Source organism: Anomaloglossus baeobatrachus, chromosome 3, assembly GCF_048569485.1.
Source record: "Anomaloglossus baeobatrachus isolate aAnoBae1 chromosome 3, aAnoBae1.hap1, whole genome shotgun sequence".
Lineage (NCBI taxonomy): Eukaryota > Metazoa > Chordata > Amphibia > Anura > Aromobatidae > Anomaloglossus > Anomaloglossus baeobatrachus.
The window spans coordinates 272,988,800-273,003,875 of record NC_134355.1 but is presented as its reverse complement, the minus strand read 5'-3'; the positions used below and the strand labels follow the sequence as shown (position 1 = coordinate 273,003,875).

At 42.1% G+C, this 15,076-nt stretch overlaps 1 protein-coding gene across 4 annotated transcripts in view; it reads right to left on the bottom strand.

Annotated features, from left to right (window-relative positions):
* Nucleotides 1-729: 729 nt before the first annotated feature.
* BCLAF1 (BCL2 associated transcription factor 1) overlaps nucleotides 730-15,076 on the bottom strand; it is a 110,805-nt gene continuing 96,458 nt past the window's right edge. For 3 of the 4 annotated variants that reach the window (XM_075339847.1, XM_075339848.1, XM_075339849.1), the window contains 2 exons: nucleotides 11,994-12,188; nucleotides 730-1,121 (listed from right to left, as the gene is read on the bottom strand). In XM_075339847.1, coding sequence (XP_075195962.1) covers nucleotides 1,116-1,121; nucleotides 11,994-12,188 — 201 coding nt within the window. In that variant the 3' untranslated portion in view covers nucleotides 730-1,115. The remainder of the gene's footprint in view (nucleotides 1,122-11,993; nucleotides 12,189-15,076) is intronic. The other variant, XM_075339850.1, reaches the window with a different exon arrangement.

Below are 15,076 nucleotides of genomic sequence, written 5' to 3'. Positions count from 1 at the left end.
ATATGTGAAAAACACATATAGAACATGTATGTGAATAATGGACGTCTGAATGAGGCTTGAAGTGGTTGTCCTCTATTTCAGCAACCCTTTACATTCACGTTTGCCCCTATTTAATAAAAACGCCTATACTCACCTCCCATGCCGGCACCGATCCAGCAGTGTTGCCACTCGCTCTTTCAGGTCTAACGTGACATTTTTACGTCACACGAGCCCCTGTCCCCAGTCAGCTCTTGCTTTTCTGTCCCCGCCTTCGGACGTATCAAACATCAACAGAAAGTGAGCAGCCAGTTGCAACTCTGACTTCCTCTTGATGTTCAATTCGTCCAAAGGTGAGGAAGCTTATGCTAATTTGGCGCAAGGCTTGTGTGACGTAACAATGTTGCATGATCCCCGAGAGAGCAAGTGTCAACACTGCTGGAACAGCGCTAGCGCGGGAGGAGAGTATAGGCATTTTTATTTAAACGGGTGCAAACATGGTGAACAAAAAGTGGATGTCCAAATAATGGACAACCCATTTACATCTCCAGTGTAGACATCAATATAAAGTCCATGAAAACTATAAAGGGACAAGCAAACTGTAGCTCAGGAAAAGAAGGGGAAAAAAAAAGTTTTGGAATAAAACACACCAAACATTTTTTTTGTAGCCATGTTTGTTTGTTTTTCACACAACCCTTTTAATATCAAGTCTGTCAATAAAATGCAAATCCAGACAAAATTATACAAGAAAAGGTCCATAAGTTCAAGGTATATTTGCAAATATCTGTTACAGCTGCATACATTCTGTGTGCAAAGCAAATTTTTACCCATCACAAAGGAAAAGCAAAAAGAAAAAAAAAAAGAAAAAAAAAAAGCCATTTCACAATCTTCACCATACACACAGGATGAACAAAGACACTTAAAAGCCAATTGATAAAATCTGTGGGTGAACGGCGATCACATTTACCAGTCTCTTCTTGGCATAGATGTACTCCACATGAAAATGTTAGATTATTTAAAACATCATTTCATTTGTTATTTAGCAACTGAATTAAAATACAGTCCTTATATCGGAGACTAGAGAAATGTAGCAAATAAAAAAAAATTCATCTTGTAGAATTGATCTTCAGATGCATTCATTATTCCTGTGAATGAAAGAAAAGGTTAATATTTAATGATGACAAAATGTGAGCACATTGCGTTTGGGTTCTGACAGATTTGCTACACTCACACAATGAGTTTTTGTCGCTGTTTTTACAGTTTTAAAGTGGATGGGATTAATAGAAATCTCTCGCCCTTTGTGCTTTTTATGCTGCGTAAACTGACCTGCTGTGTGCTTTTAAAATCCATAGCGCCACTGTTTAGTGCGTGTACGCGGAGTTTTCTGTGCAGATTTTCCCCATATATAAAGGTAAAAAAATGCACTTGAGTTTTTAGTGCATTAACGTTGTGTAAACGCATTAAAAAACATGTAATCCGTATCTAAGAGTGTCAACGTTTTTTCAAAGCCAAATACCAGGAAGTATCAAAAATAAAGTGGCTTTATTTAAAACATTACACATCAGAGACAAGAAACCGTAGCATAAAAAACGCAATAAAAATGCATATCCAAAAAAATACAATGAAAAAAACACAAACCATGAGTATCCTAACATATAATAGATGCAAAAATGCTGAATAAAAAAAAACACCAAAAACTCATTTATAGCCTTAATAAAACTGCAAGGTCCACATTTTAACTAAAGGGTGCTTTGCACACTGCAACATCGCTACCGATATATCGTCGGGGTCACGTCGTTAGTGACGCACATCCGGCGCCGCTAGCGACATCGCAGCGTGTGACAGAAATGAGCGATCAACAAGTGCAAAAACGTGAAAAATCGTTGCTCGCTGACACGTCGTTCATTTCCTTAATATCGTTGTTGCTGCAGGTACGATGTTGTTCATCGATCCTGCGGCAGCAGAGATCGCTGTGTGTGACACTGCAGGAACGACGAACATCTCCTTACCTGCGTCCACCGGCAATGAGAAAGGAAGGAGGTGGGCAGGATGTTATGTCCGGCTCATCTCCGCCCCTCCGCTTCTATAGGCCGGCCGCTTAGTGACGCCGCAGTGACGTCGCTATGACGCCGAACACTTCTTCCCCTTGAGGAAGGGATTGTTCGGCGGTCACAGCGACGTCGCTGACAAGGTATGTGCGTGTGACGCACCAAATGTCGCACGTACGACGGGGGCGGGTGCTATCGCGCTCGACATCGCTAGTGATGTCGCAGCGTGTAAAGCACCCTTAAGTTTGACACGAATGTATCACTTAAGTAAAACAACATATTTGTGCCTTGATAATGCAGAATAGGCAATTAGTAACCACTTCAGGACTAGGCCATTTTACCTCATTCCTAACCAGGCACATTTTTACCTTTTTAAATCATACATGCCCTTTTAATGGCTCTAAAAAAATTTGTTTTGCTATTCAAAGAATATTGCCCCTTTTTTGTGTAAACAGCTATTGAAACTTTTTTTTCAGTTTACCTTATATTTTATTTTGCTTTTTTTATTTTTTTTTCATTTAGCACACTGTGCATTTGAACATATTTATACAGTAATATTATTGTTGATTTTCCATGATGAGGCTGTGATATTAGCCCCAGTTATTGGAGAAACGTAACTTCAAGCTACATAGCAGAGCGGAGTAGATCCCCTAGGACTCGGTTGCTCCTGCTCACTTTCCTATGCCCAGCATCACATGATCACTGGGTTCTCAGAAGACAGCACTGTCAGTACTTCCTAATCTGTATATTGAAGTATACAAAGTGATCAAGAAGGCACACTTGATAATTTGGGTTTACCTTCTCTGTGAGGAGTTTGGCTGTGTGTGGCAGCCAGCTCTTCACCCCTACAGCTACACAATCTCCTGCAAGCTGTCCAGAAATTTGGAGAAGCTCTTGTGTATGGCTTAAGTAGTCCCGTTTTACTTTGTGCCTATTTTCAGTCGCCTCCCTATTGAACACCGTAATCCCTTATTAGTTCCCCTAATGGATATTACATTTCCCATGAGGTCTCTGACTTTGCAGGAGTACCAAATTGCTATCAAGCAGCAGTGACAGATCAGAGGTATAAAACTGCTGTCCTCTGGATACACTTCAGAGACCGTGTATTCTGTGTAATACAACTGCAGCATGTCTCCCCCTTTTGATAGGTTTCTGTCAGCTCTTAAGGCAGGGTTCTCAAACCCGGCTGGGTATATGAGCGGACAAACAAAATTTGAATTTGGAGGACAAATACTTTTAGCAATACCATTTTTTTTTTTTTAAATGGCACTCATCATATGAGTTATAGTTCAGTTTTATAACTTGGGTCATTAACCCCATTACGACCGCGTTACGTTTTAAAACGGCACTAAAAAAGGGTACTTATTCCTTTCTGCCGTTTTAAAACGGCGGTCGGAAAAAAGGGTCTAGCGCCCCCCAGAGTCAGAAAATTTCCGGGGTCTCAGCTGCCGGGGGTAGCTGAGACCCTGGAGATCATGATTCGGGCCGGTTTTTCCGGTCCCCGCTCACCTGATGACCGGTATACACCGTATACCGATCATCAAGTTATAGTAAATGACCGCGCCGGTAAAAAATCATTTATCTCCCATCTGGCATGATCAAACATGCCAGATGGGAGATAAATCTTTTTCCCGGTTCCCTCCGGTCCCTCGGTATCCCCAAAGTGCCCCCCCCGACCCCCAACCCCCTCCCGAAAATCCAAGATGGCCGCGCGCATCGGAGAGCACACCAGCGCGCCGGCCGCATTTACACTGCTCCTATGGTTTCTGTCGTATGTGCCATAAAACATACGACAGAAACCTGCTCCCTAGGCCCTGCCGGGTCCCCCCCTACCCCCCCTACCCCCCCCCCCTGGTGTCCCCCGGTGTCCCCCGGTGTCATACATACCGGAGCCCTGATCCCCCGCGGCCCCCTCCTCCTTCTCTGCAGACGCCGGTCACATGTGCCGAGCAGATGACAGCTTCCTGTGTTCAGGACACTGGCTGCTGCACAGAGTCTGCAGCTGTGACCCGGGGAGGGTGGGTGCAGCTTTTTGCACCCACTCTCCTCAAATGGAGGGTCTGCCCTCCTAGAAAATGGGGGATACGTTCCCTGAACGTGTCCCCCATATTCTAGAAGGTCCAGAGGCGACGTGGGACGTCCAAATGGATTATAGTGGATTTTTTTTTTTTCTTTTCAATAAATTGGTCAATCAGGGAATGTTTTGGGGAGTGTTTTTTCAAATAAATTTTTTTTTGTTGTCAATTTTTTTTCTTATTACTGTCAATTAGTTATGTCGGGTATCTGATAGACGCCGTGACATAACTAATTGCTGGGCTTGATGCCAGGTGACATTACACACCTGGTATCAACCCCATTCATTACCCCGTTAGCCAACGCACCAGGGCGCGGGATGAGCTGGGGCGAAGCGCCAGAATTGGCGCATCTAATGGATGCGCCACTTCTGGGGCGGCTGCGGCCTGCTATTTTTAGGCTGGGAAGAGTCCAATAACCATGGCTCTTCCCATCCTGAAAATACCAGACCCCAGCTGTCAGCTTCACCTTGGCTGGTGATCTAATTTGGGGGGACCCCACGTTTGTTTGTTTTTTTTAATTATTTATTTATAAATAATTAAAAAAAAAAAAACAGCTTGGGGAGCCCTCCAAATTGATCACCAGACAAGATGAAGCTATCAGCTGTGGTTTGCAGGCTACAGCTGTCTGCTTTACCCTAGCTGGCTATCAAAAATAGGGGGGACCCCACGTCATTTATTTTAATTTTTTTTTTTTTTTTTGGGCTAAATACAAGGCTAGGCATCCTTTAGTGTCACATGAAAGGCACTAAAGGGCGCCAGCTTAGAATATGCAGGGGGGTGGGACGTTATATATGTTTGACATCTATCCATTCATCCACTGTAGCATTTTACGCTGTGTGCCCACAATCAGGGTTTGCAGCGTTTTGGGCGCAGAGTGTTTTCCCTGCGTCCATAACGCTGCGTTGTGCAGTAGAAGCACAGTGGCAGGATTTTTAGAAATCCCGTGCCCACTGTGTTTCTTTTCTCCGCAGCATAAACCGACCTGTGCCGCAGCTTCCCGAGCCTCAGCATGTCAATTTATGCTGCGGAGATGAGTGTTCTTTGCAGGTAGAATAAAACTAAAGTCCACAGCAGCCTGAACCCAAATCGTGGGCATGGGCAGCTGCGTTCTCCCGTGGACAACACTCACATTTCTGCAGGAGGCTGACACTGTGTACTAGACGCCGTGTCGCTGGATCATGGCCACATAGCCTAAAGGCTACTTTACACGCTGCGATATCGGTCCCGATATCGCTAGTGTGGGTACCCGCCCCCATCTGTTGTGCGACACGGGCAAATCGCTGCCCGTGCCGCACAACATCGCGCAGACGCATCACACATACTTACCTGCCCGGCGACGTCGCTGTGACCGGCGAACCGCCTCCTTTCTAAGGGGGCGGTCCGTGTGGCGTCACAGTGACGTCACTGAGCGGCCGCCCAATAGAAGCGGAGGGGCGGAGATGAGTGGCCAGAACATCCCGCCCACCTTCTTCCTTCCTCATAGCGGCCGGGAGGCAGGTAAGGAGAGGTTCCTCGTTCCTGCGGCGTCACACATAGCGATGTGTGCTGCCGCAGGAGCGACGAACTACATCGTTACTGCTGCAGTAACGATAATCGAGAATGGACCCCCATGTCACCGATGAGCGATTTTGCACGTTTTTGCAACGATGCAAAATCGCTCATTGGTGTCACACGCAGCAACATCGCTAATGCGGCCGGATGTGCGTCACCAATTCCGTGACCCTAACGACTCCGCATTAGCGATGTCGCAGCGTGTAAAGCCCCCTTAACAGTGAGAAATTTGTTGCTACAGCAACATTTTTGTGAAGTACCTGTGGATTCAAAATGCTTACTATACTCCTGAATAAAATCCTTGAGGGGTCCAGTTTCCAAAATGAGGTCACTTGTGGGGGGTTTCTGATGTATAGGTACCCAAGGGGCCCTGCTAATGTGACATGGTGCGCGCAATTTACTTCAACTTTTCCAAAATTCAAATGGTGCTCCTTCCATTCCAAGCCCTCCCATTTATCCAAACAAAGGTTTTTGGCCACATGTGGGGTATCCCTGCGCTCACAAGAAATTAGATAACAACCTGTGGGGTACACGTTTTGTTGTTGCCTCTTGAAAAAGTGAAAAATGTGTCGCTAAATCAACATTTTTGTGAAAAAAATGAAAATTTCAATATGGCAACCTAAGCTTATCAAATTCTGTGAAGTATTCGTGGATTCAAAATGCTCAATATACACCTAGATTAAAGCCTTGAGGGGTCTTATTTCCAGAATGGGGTCACTTGTGGGGGACCTCCACTGCTTAGGCACCTCAGGGGCTCTCCTAATGCAACATGGCGTCCGCTATTGATTCCAGCCAATTTTGCAGTCAAACTGCACTCCTTCTCTTCTGAGCCCTGTAGTGTGCCCAAACAGTTGATTTCCACCACATACAAGATATCAACAAACTCAGGAGAAATTGCGCAATAAATTTCATGGTGATTTATTTCCTGTTACCCTTGTGAAAAAAAAAGCTACCTGGTTGAAGTAACAATTTTGTGGTAAAATTTTATTTTTTTATTTTCATGGCTCAACGTTATAAACTTCTGTAAAGCACCTGGAGGTTCAGGGTACTCACCAAACATCAAGATAAATTCCTTGAGGGGCCTAGTTTCCAATATGGGGTCACTTGTGGTGTTTTTTTGCTGTTTACGTACCTTAGGGGTCCTCCAAATGCGACATGGTGCCTGCAATCTTTTTCAGCCAAATTTCCTTTCCAAAATTCAAATATTGCTCCTTCCGTTCCAAGCCCTCCCATTTCTCCAAACAAAGGTTTCAGACCACAAGTGAGGTATCACCGCGCTCATAAAAAAGTGGGTAACAAACGTTGGGGTCAAATTTTTGGAATTACCTCTTGAAAAAGTGAAAAAATTGATGCTAAAGCAACATTTTTGAGAAAAAAATGAAAATTTTCAATGTGACAACGTAACGTTATCAAAATCTGTGAAGTACTTGTGGATCCAAAATGCTCACTATACCCCTAGATAGAAGCCTTAAGGGGTCTAGTTTCCAAAATGGTGTCACTTGTGAGGGGTTTCTGCTGTTTAGGTACCTTAGCGGACATGTAAATGCAACATGGTGCCCGCAATCTATTTCAGCCAAATTTGCTTTCCAAAATTCAAATATTGCTCCTTCTGTTCCGAGCCCTCCCATTTGTCCTAACAAAGGTTTCTGACCACATGTGGGGTATTGGCGCGTTCATAAGAAAGTGGGTAACAAGTTTTGGGGTTCATTTTGTTGTGTTATTTCTTCTAAAAGTGAATAAATTTGGGGTAGAGCAACATTTTAGGTAAAATTTTATTTTTTGCTTTTTTTCATTCCACTTTGCTTTAGTTCCTGTGAAGCACCTGAAGGGTTAATAAACTTCTTGGATGTGGTTTTGAGTACTTTGAGGGGTGCTGTTTTGAGAATGGTGTCACTTTTAGGTATTTTCTGTCACTTAGGCCTCTCAAAGTCACTTCAAATGTGATGTGGTCCCTAAAAAAATGGTTTTGTGAATTTTGTTGAAAAAATGGGAAATTGCAGATGAACTTTGACCCCTTCTAACTTCCTAACCCCAAAACATTTTGTTTCAGAAATTGCGCTAATGTAAAGTAGACATGTGGGAAATGTTATTTATTAACTGTTTTGTGTGACATAACTCTCTGGGTTAAGGGCATAAAAATTAAAAGTTTGAAAATTGCAAAATTTTCAAAATTTTCATCAAATTTCCGATTTTTTCACAAATAAAAGCAAAAAATATCGTTCTAAATTTATAACTATCATGAAGTACAATATGTCACGAAAAAACAATGTCAGAATCACCGGGATCCGTTGAAGCGTTCCAGAGTTATAACCTCATAAAGTGACACTGGTCAGAATTGCAAAAAATGGCCTGGGCATTAAGGACAAAACTGGCTTCGTCCTTAAGGGGTTAAGGATGTGGTGATAAAGATGCACTTTTTTTTTTAAATACTTTAATTTATATATAAAGGATTTCTAGTTGCAAAATATTTTTTCGTGCTTTCTTTTGATTTTATTTTTACATTTTGTTTCCACCCCAATTGGCTATATACAGTAATATTTCTTACAATCAGCACCATACAGTAATTCTGGCCAACATCTTGTAATAATGTTCCCCATCCTGGTCCTCATCTTGTAGTAATGACCCCCATCCTGTAGCAATGTCAATCCTTGTCCCCTTCTTGTAGTGATGTGCCCATCCTAGTCCTTATCTTGTAGGAACGTCCCCATACTGTACTAACAGACCCTATTGAGCCATTCTTCACATACATACATTGAGCTTTTTTAATGTGTATGTATGTGTGTGTGTGTGTGTGTGTGTGTGTGTGTGTGTGTGTGTGTGTCCGTTAAATGAATCCGCACCGTCGCATTTACAATCACGAAATTTTGCACAGACGTCTTATGTGACTCAGGTAACGTCATAGACTATGTTTTGACGAGAAAATGTAACCCCGCGCTTTACAGTTACTCTCCAACATCCTGCCTCCATTAAACTGAATGGAGGTGGGAGCTACTGGCTATTAATAGCAACTGTCAGTGGTTGCTATAGGATCAAAATAAACAGTATAAGAAGCTTATGTGTGAGGTAATATGATGTCAGTGGGGCGACAGGCCGGGAGAGAGCGACAGACACACACACACAGAGACAGACAAGGAAAGAGAGACAGCGACACAGACTTGGAGAGAGACAGAGAGGCAAGTTACTATCCCAGGCAATGCCCGGGTACTACAGCTAAAAATTATATATATACATACATACATACATACATACATATATATATATATACATATATATACATACACATATATTATATATATATGTATATATATATACATACACACACACACTCACCTGTCCTCTGTTCCCTCAGCATGTTTTCTGCACATGAGGCATGCAGACACGGTAGACCCCTTGACTATTGTGACACAGTCCAGGCTAGCCACCAGCCAATTAGAGGTCAGCAATTGATGTCAGTGTATGAAGTCACTGCCATGCGCAAGCAGACATAAGATGCTGGCCTCTGATTAGCTGGCATTGTGGTGCAGAGAGCTCATTTCCACGTGACAATACATTTCAATTGACTAAAAATCCATAGATGCACATTCAGCTGAAATAAAGTGCTGACGTTGGCAGCCCCTGGACGGGCGACGATTGTCAAGGGGTCTAAGCTGCTTGCGAGCCATATGAAGCAGCCTCAGGGCCATGTGTTTGAGACCCATCTTAAGGTATGTTCACGCTGACTCTTTCTGGTGGTCAAAAACAACTTTTTCAAGTGGATGCACCTTCAGGAATAGCAATTTTTTTGCTAATTAGTAGCCTTTTTCCTTTTTTCTATTATCCTTTAAATAAGATTTGTTATGCAATCTTAGACGAATGTTTTGACTCAATTTATACTAACTTATTGAAAATTGTAATAATATACTTATTGAGATTGTAGAGATTAATCTGTTCTCCCTCCCCTCCTTCCATTCCCATATCTAATCATCTTCACTCCTTCCTTGTCCCTCCCGCCACTATCATCTTGAATAAAGGCTATCTTCAAACTTTGTTTCCTTCCTCCTCTCCCTTCCCCATTCTATCCTAAGAGTCCCGTCACACGTAGCGACGCACCAACGATCCAACCTGGCAGGGATCGTTGCTGCGTTGCTACATGGTCGCTGGTGAGCTGTCAATGAGGCAGATCTCATCAGCCACCAGCGACTCATGTAACGATGCTGCGCTTGGTAACCAGGGTAAATATCGGGTAACTACGCAAAGCGCTTTACTTGGTTACCCGATTTTTACCCTGGTTACCAGCGTACACCACTTACAGGCTGCCAGCGCTAGCTCCCTGTATACGTAGCTAGGGTACACATCGGGTTACTAAGCAATGCACTTTGCTTAGTTACCCGATATTTACCCTGGCCACGTGTGCAGGGAGCCAGCACTGGCAGCCTGTAAGCGGCGTACGCTGGTAACCAGGGTAAATATCGGGTAACCAAGCAAAGCGCTTTGCTTAGTTACCCGATATTTACCCTGGTTACCAACATACGCTGCTTACACAAAGTTGATGCTCATTGGTCTCCCGCAGTCAAACACGCCGATGCGTATTGCACAGCGGGAGACCAATGCGTAAAAAAAGGTCCTGATCGTTTTGTCACGATCAGCAACCTCGCAGCAGGGGCCCGCTCGTTGCTGTTTGTCACACACAGCGATTTCGCTGGTGAGGTCGCAGATACGTCACAAAACCCGTGACGTTTCAGCGATCTCGCTATGTGTGACGGGGGCTTAAGTAAGATGTTTGTTTTTCATGTAAAAATTTCAATAAAGCTCTTTGGAAACAGGAATAGCAATTTTTTTCCAATGTTTTCTGGGCATTTTTTTAAGCATTGACCTTTTTTGTCATTTCCTGAAATGCTTGTCAATGAGGTTTTCCCTCCTGGCATTTGTGGTTAATGTTTTCACCACCTTTTTATTGCCCATTTTCTGAAATTCATTGAATGAATGAATGAATGAATGAATTGCTGACCTTTTTTTTTTGAGTGGACAACACTTACAGGAGTCTTTGTAGGCTGATTACGTCTATTTGCATTAGTATAAGCTGGAGAGCCTTCCTACCAGAAAAATGCCTAAGGCTATGTGCGCACAGTGCATTTTTCGCTGCGTTTTTGCGTTTTTCGGGTGCGTTTTTGGCCTCAAAATTGCAGGACTTTGCTTCCCCAGCAAAGTCTGAGTTTTCATTTTTGCTGTCCACACACATCTGTTTTTTTTACCTGCGTTTTTGAGTTAAAAAAAAATGGACGTCAGTTCTTTCCTGCGTTTTTCGCCCATGCAATGCATTTGAAAAACGCAGGGATCAAAAACGCAGCAAAACGCAGCCAAAAACGCACCGAATCGCGGCAAAAACGCATGCGTTTATGCGTTTTTTCAACGCAGGTGCGTTTGTGCGTTTTTAGCGGCCAAAAACTCACAAAAACGCAGCGTCAAAAAGACGCAGTGTGCGAACCTAGCCTAAACTAGTGACATGTCTTCTTTTAAAGGCTTAGCATCTTGAAAAGCCTCATCAATTTATAAGTTTTTCCATTGAACTAAATAGGAAAATTCTTTTGACATTTTTTCAGTTTTTTTATGGGAGGAAAAGATAAAAAAAAGCCAGACAGACAGTGTGAACAGACCCTTTGGTGTGTGAAACTACATTTCAGATACATTTGAGAATCTTATAGCACTTACAGATCTAGACCGGCAGTAACACATCATTCAGCAGCTAATGTTTGTATGGACTCAACAACTGTCTGCATTTATGTTGCTGCTAATAAACCATCATAAATTAAAAGATGTACAAGTGTAAAAAAAAATAAATAAAAAATAAAATACATATTAGGGTTTATGATTACAGAGCCATACAACGTATATACGTGGCAACTTCTATATACTGTATCTAATAGACTGCTTATGTCTGTCACTGCACAAAGAATAAAAGATAAAAGCTGAAGGGAAAAAGAACAATAAATATAATGTAATCAGCTACTGCAGAGTCCATGTACTAAAAAAGCCGAAGCAGATCAGGAACAAAGCAGATATGGAACTGTTACTGCGCTGCTGAAGGCTTGACAAATCCAGGGAAATTGAATGAAGGTGGTTTTACTCAATGCGTTGCGAAGTGTCACCCCACTTCATCAGGAAATTCACAGGATATCGGTGGATTTCCTGATGAAGAAGTGGGGTGACACTTCGAAACGCATTGAGTAAAACCACCTTCATTCAATTTTCCTGTGTTTGTCATATCTTCAGCAGCGCAGTAACAGTTCCACATCTACTTTGTTCCTGATCTGCGATTGCACAAAGAAAGATACCATAAAAAGGTACCGATAAATAGATTTTCTACCTTTTCATCTTTGCGCCTGTCTTCTAATGTTTCCTCTTCCTCATCTATGAGGCCATCTCCCTGGTACTTGTCATGTGTCCATTTCGGACTACTCCCAGACTTTTTGAAAGGGAACCTTCCCCTTCCACGCTGGAAGTTGCCACGTCCCCTTGCTCTTCTTGCCCAGTAATCCACTCCATCGTCTCGATCATCATGCTAGACAAACATATTTTGTTATGCTTAGTTTACAAGCAAGTGATAATGTTTTGCATCTTTTGATTGATTCATACTTGTAAAACCGCTAACAGATTTGTATTCCACAGGCTTACAGTAGGTTTAATGTTCCAACCCTAATATAGCAGAAATTTATCATCAAAATTCACTGCCTGCAGCTTAGGTATGAAATGGGAAAAAAAAACAAAAAAAAACAAAAACACCTTCCTCAATGGAGGAAGAAAAAAGAAAAAAAAAGGGGTATTCAAATATCATTCTTTGTATAGAAAAAAAAAAAATATGAGATGTCCCTACCTGAAAAAGTGGGGATCCTGAAAAGTCAATGACTGACCCATTCAAAAAAAAAAACAAAAACAACACTTTCACTGATGAAGAATGCCCACAGTCCGATATTAAAATAATTACATCTAGAACATCTGCGCTAATGCCAACATGGCGTGAAATGCATGGATTTACCCAGCACTTCATGACTAGGCTGGTGATGCTACTCTATGAGGGCCTCTGTCTAATGTAAATTGTATTCTCAAAAATTATTAGAAAGTGTATGAGCCATAACAAATAAAGAACCTTTCCTAAAAACATCTCAATATATTACATTTAAAATCCAATAGACGACACACAAAATTTCTATAAAAAATTCTCAATATTTAAAAAAATTATAACAGAGAGGTAGTCTTACAATGATGCACAGAAAAGGGAGGAGAGCTAATTATGCCCTATAATAAATCCTCCCTTCTGTACACTACCGAGCAGCAGTGGTCGGCACCCTATAGAAAATCGATATGGCGCCCCCACTCCTCGACAACTCTCCCTAGCTGAAAAAGTGCTTGTGCCTAATTTAAAGGGCAAACAGTGCTCAAACAAACAGGGCACCAAATATCAGGGGTGCTACTTAGCAATTAGATGTATGGAAACACACCTCGACGCGTTTCCCCTTGCGGTTCATCAGGAGGCTGATGCAATATTCTGATATCGTGATGTGAAAATAGCCCCTAAAAAGCCCCCCATAATATTTGGTGCCCTGTTTGTTTGAGCACTGTTTGCCCTTTAAATTAGGCACGAGCACTTTTCAATCTTTGTAGGGCAAATCAGGTGTAGCTAAGGAGAGTCGTCGCTGAGTGGGGGCGCCATATCGATTTCTATAGGGTGACAACCTCAGCTGCTAGATAGTACAGGTACAGGAGGGAGGATTCATTATAGGGCATAATTAGCCCTCTTCCCCTTTTCTATGCACCATTTTAAGACTACCTCTGCGATAATTTTTATAATAAATTCTCAAAATTTTCAAAAAATATTTATTGTGTCGTCTATTGGATTTTTAATGTAATATTAAAGAGATGTTTTTAGGAAAGGTTCATTATTAGTTAATGTAAATAGGCTAAAGAAAAAAAGGTTATAAATTTGGATTTTTTTTATATACAGGTATATTGTGATTTTCGATCATTCTTAGGAGTTGCACACTGTTTATTAATATTTTAAGGATTAAAGCTTCTGCTATGGGTTTAATGGTACATAGTAATATGTACAGTGCCTTGCAAAAGTATTCAGGTCCCTTGAATTTTTCAACCTTTTCCCACATTTCAGGCTTCAAACAAAGAAAAATTTTAAAGACTCACCAACAAGTGGAACACAATTGTGAAGATGAATGATATTTATTGCTTATTTGAAACTTTAAAAAATAATAAACTGAAAATTGGGGTGTGCAATATTTTTCAGCCCCTTTAAGTTAATGCCTCGTTTTTCTGCGATTACAGCTGCAAGTCGCTTGGGGTATGTCTCTATCAGTTTTGCACATCGAGAGACTGAAATTCTTGCCCATTCTTCCTTTGCAAACAGCTCAAGTTGAGTGAGGTTGGATTCTCGATTGGATTCAGGTCTGGACTTTGACTTGGCCATTCTAACACCTGGCTACGTTTATTTGTAAACCATTCCATTTTAGATTTTGCTTTATGTTTGGGATCATTGTCTTGTTGGAAGACAAATCTCAGTCCCAGCCTCAGGTCTTTTGCAGACTCCAACAGGTTTTCTTCAAGAATGGTCCTGTATTTGGCTCCATCCATCTTCCAATCAATTTTAACCATCTTCCCTGTCCCTGCTGAAGAAAAGCAGGCCCAAACCATGATGATGCCACCACCATGTTTGACAGTGGGATGGTGTGTTCAGGGTGATGAGCTGTGTTGCTTTTACGCCAACCATATCGTTTGGCATTGTGCCCAAATAGTTCGATTTTGGTTTCATCTGACCAGAGCACCCTCTTCCACATGTTTGGTGTGTCTCCCAGGGGGATTGTGGCAAACTGTAAACAACACTTTTTATGGATATCTTTGAAAAATGGCTTTCTTCTTGCCACTCTTCTATAAAACGGCCAGATTTGTGCAGTGTATGACTGATTGTTGTCCTATGGACAGACTCTGCCACCTCAGCTGTAGATCTCTGCAGTTCATTCAGAGTGATCATGGGCCTCTTGGCTGCATCTCTGATCATTCTTCTCCTTGTTTGACATGAAATGTTTGAGGGACGGCTGGGTCTCGGTAGATTTGCAGTGGTATGATACTCCTTCCATTTCAATATGATCTTTTTTTTTAAATCAGATACTTTTTTATTAAAACAGAGTACATACAACAGAATAACAAATCGGCATCCAAATTAAATTTATCACATCTATTACCCCTTTAACTCCCCCTCCCGCCCCCCTCCCCCACCCCGGCAGCAACACTTCTCCCCGATACTACATCCCATATAGTACACACTTATAATACCCTTCAACTGTAGTATAGCAACCATCCCGTTGTGCAGGAGGAACAACTAGTAACACAAATAAAACAAAACATACACATCAGAGGTCTCAGACGGCTATCCCCGTCCCATAT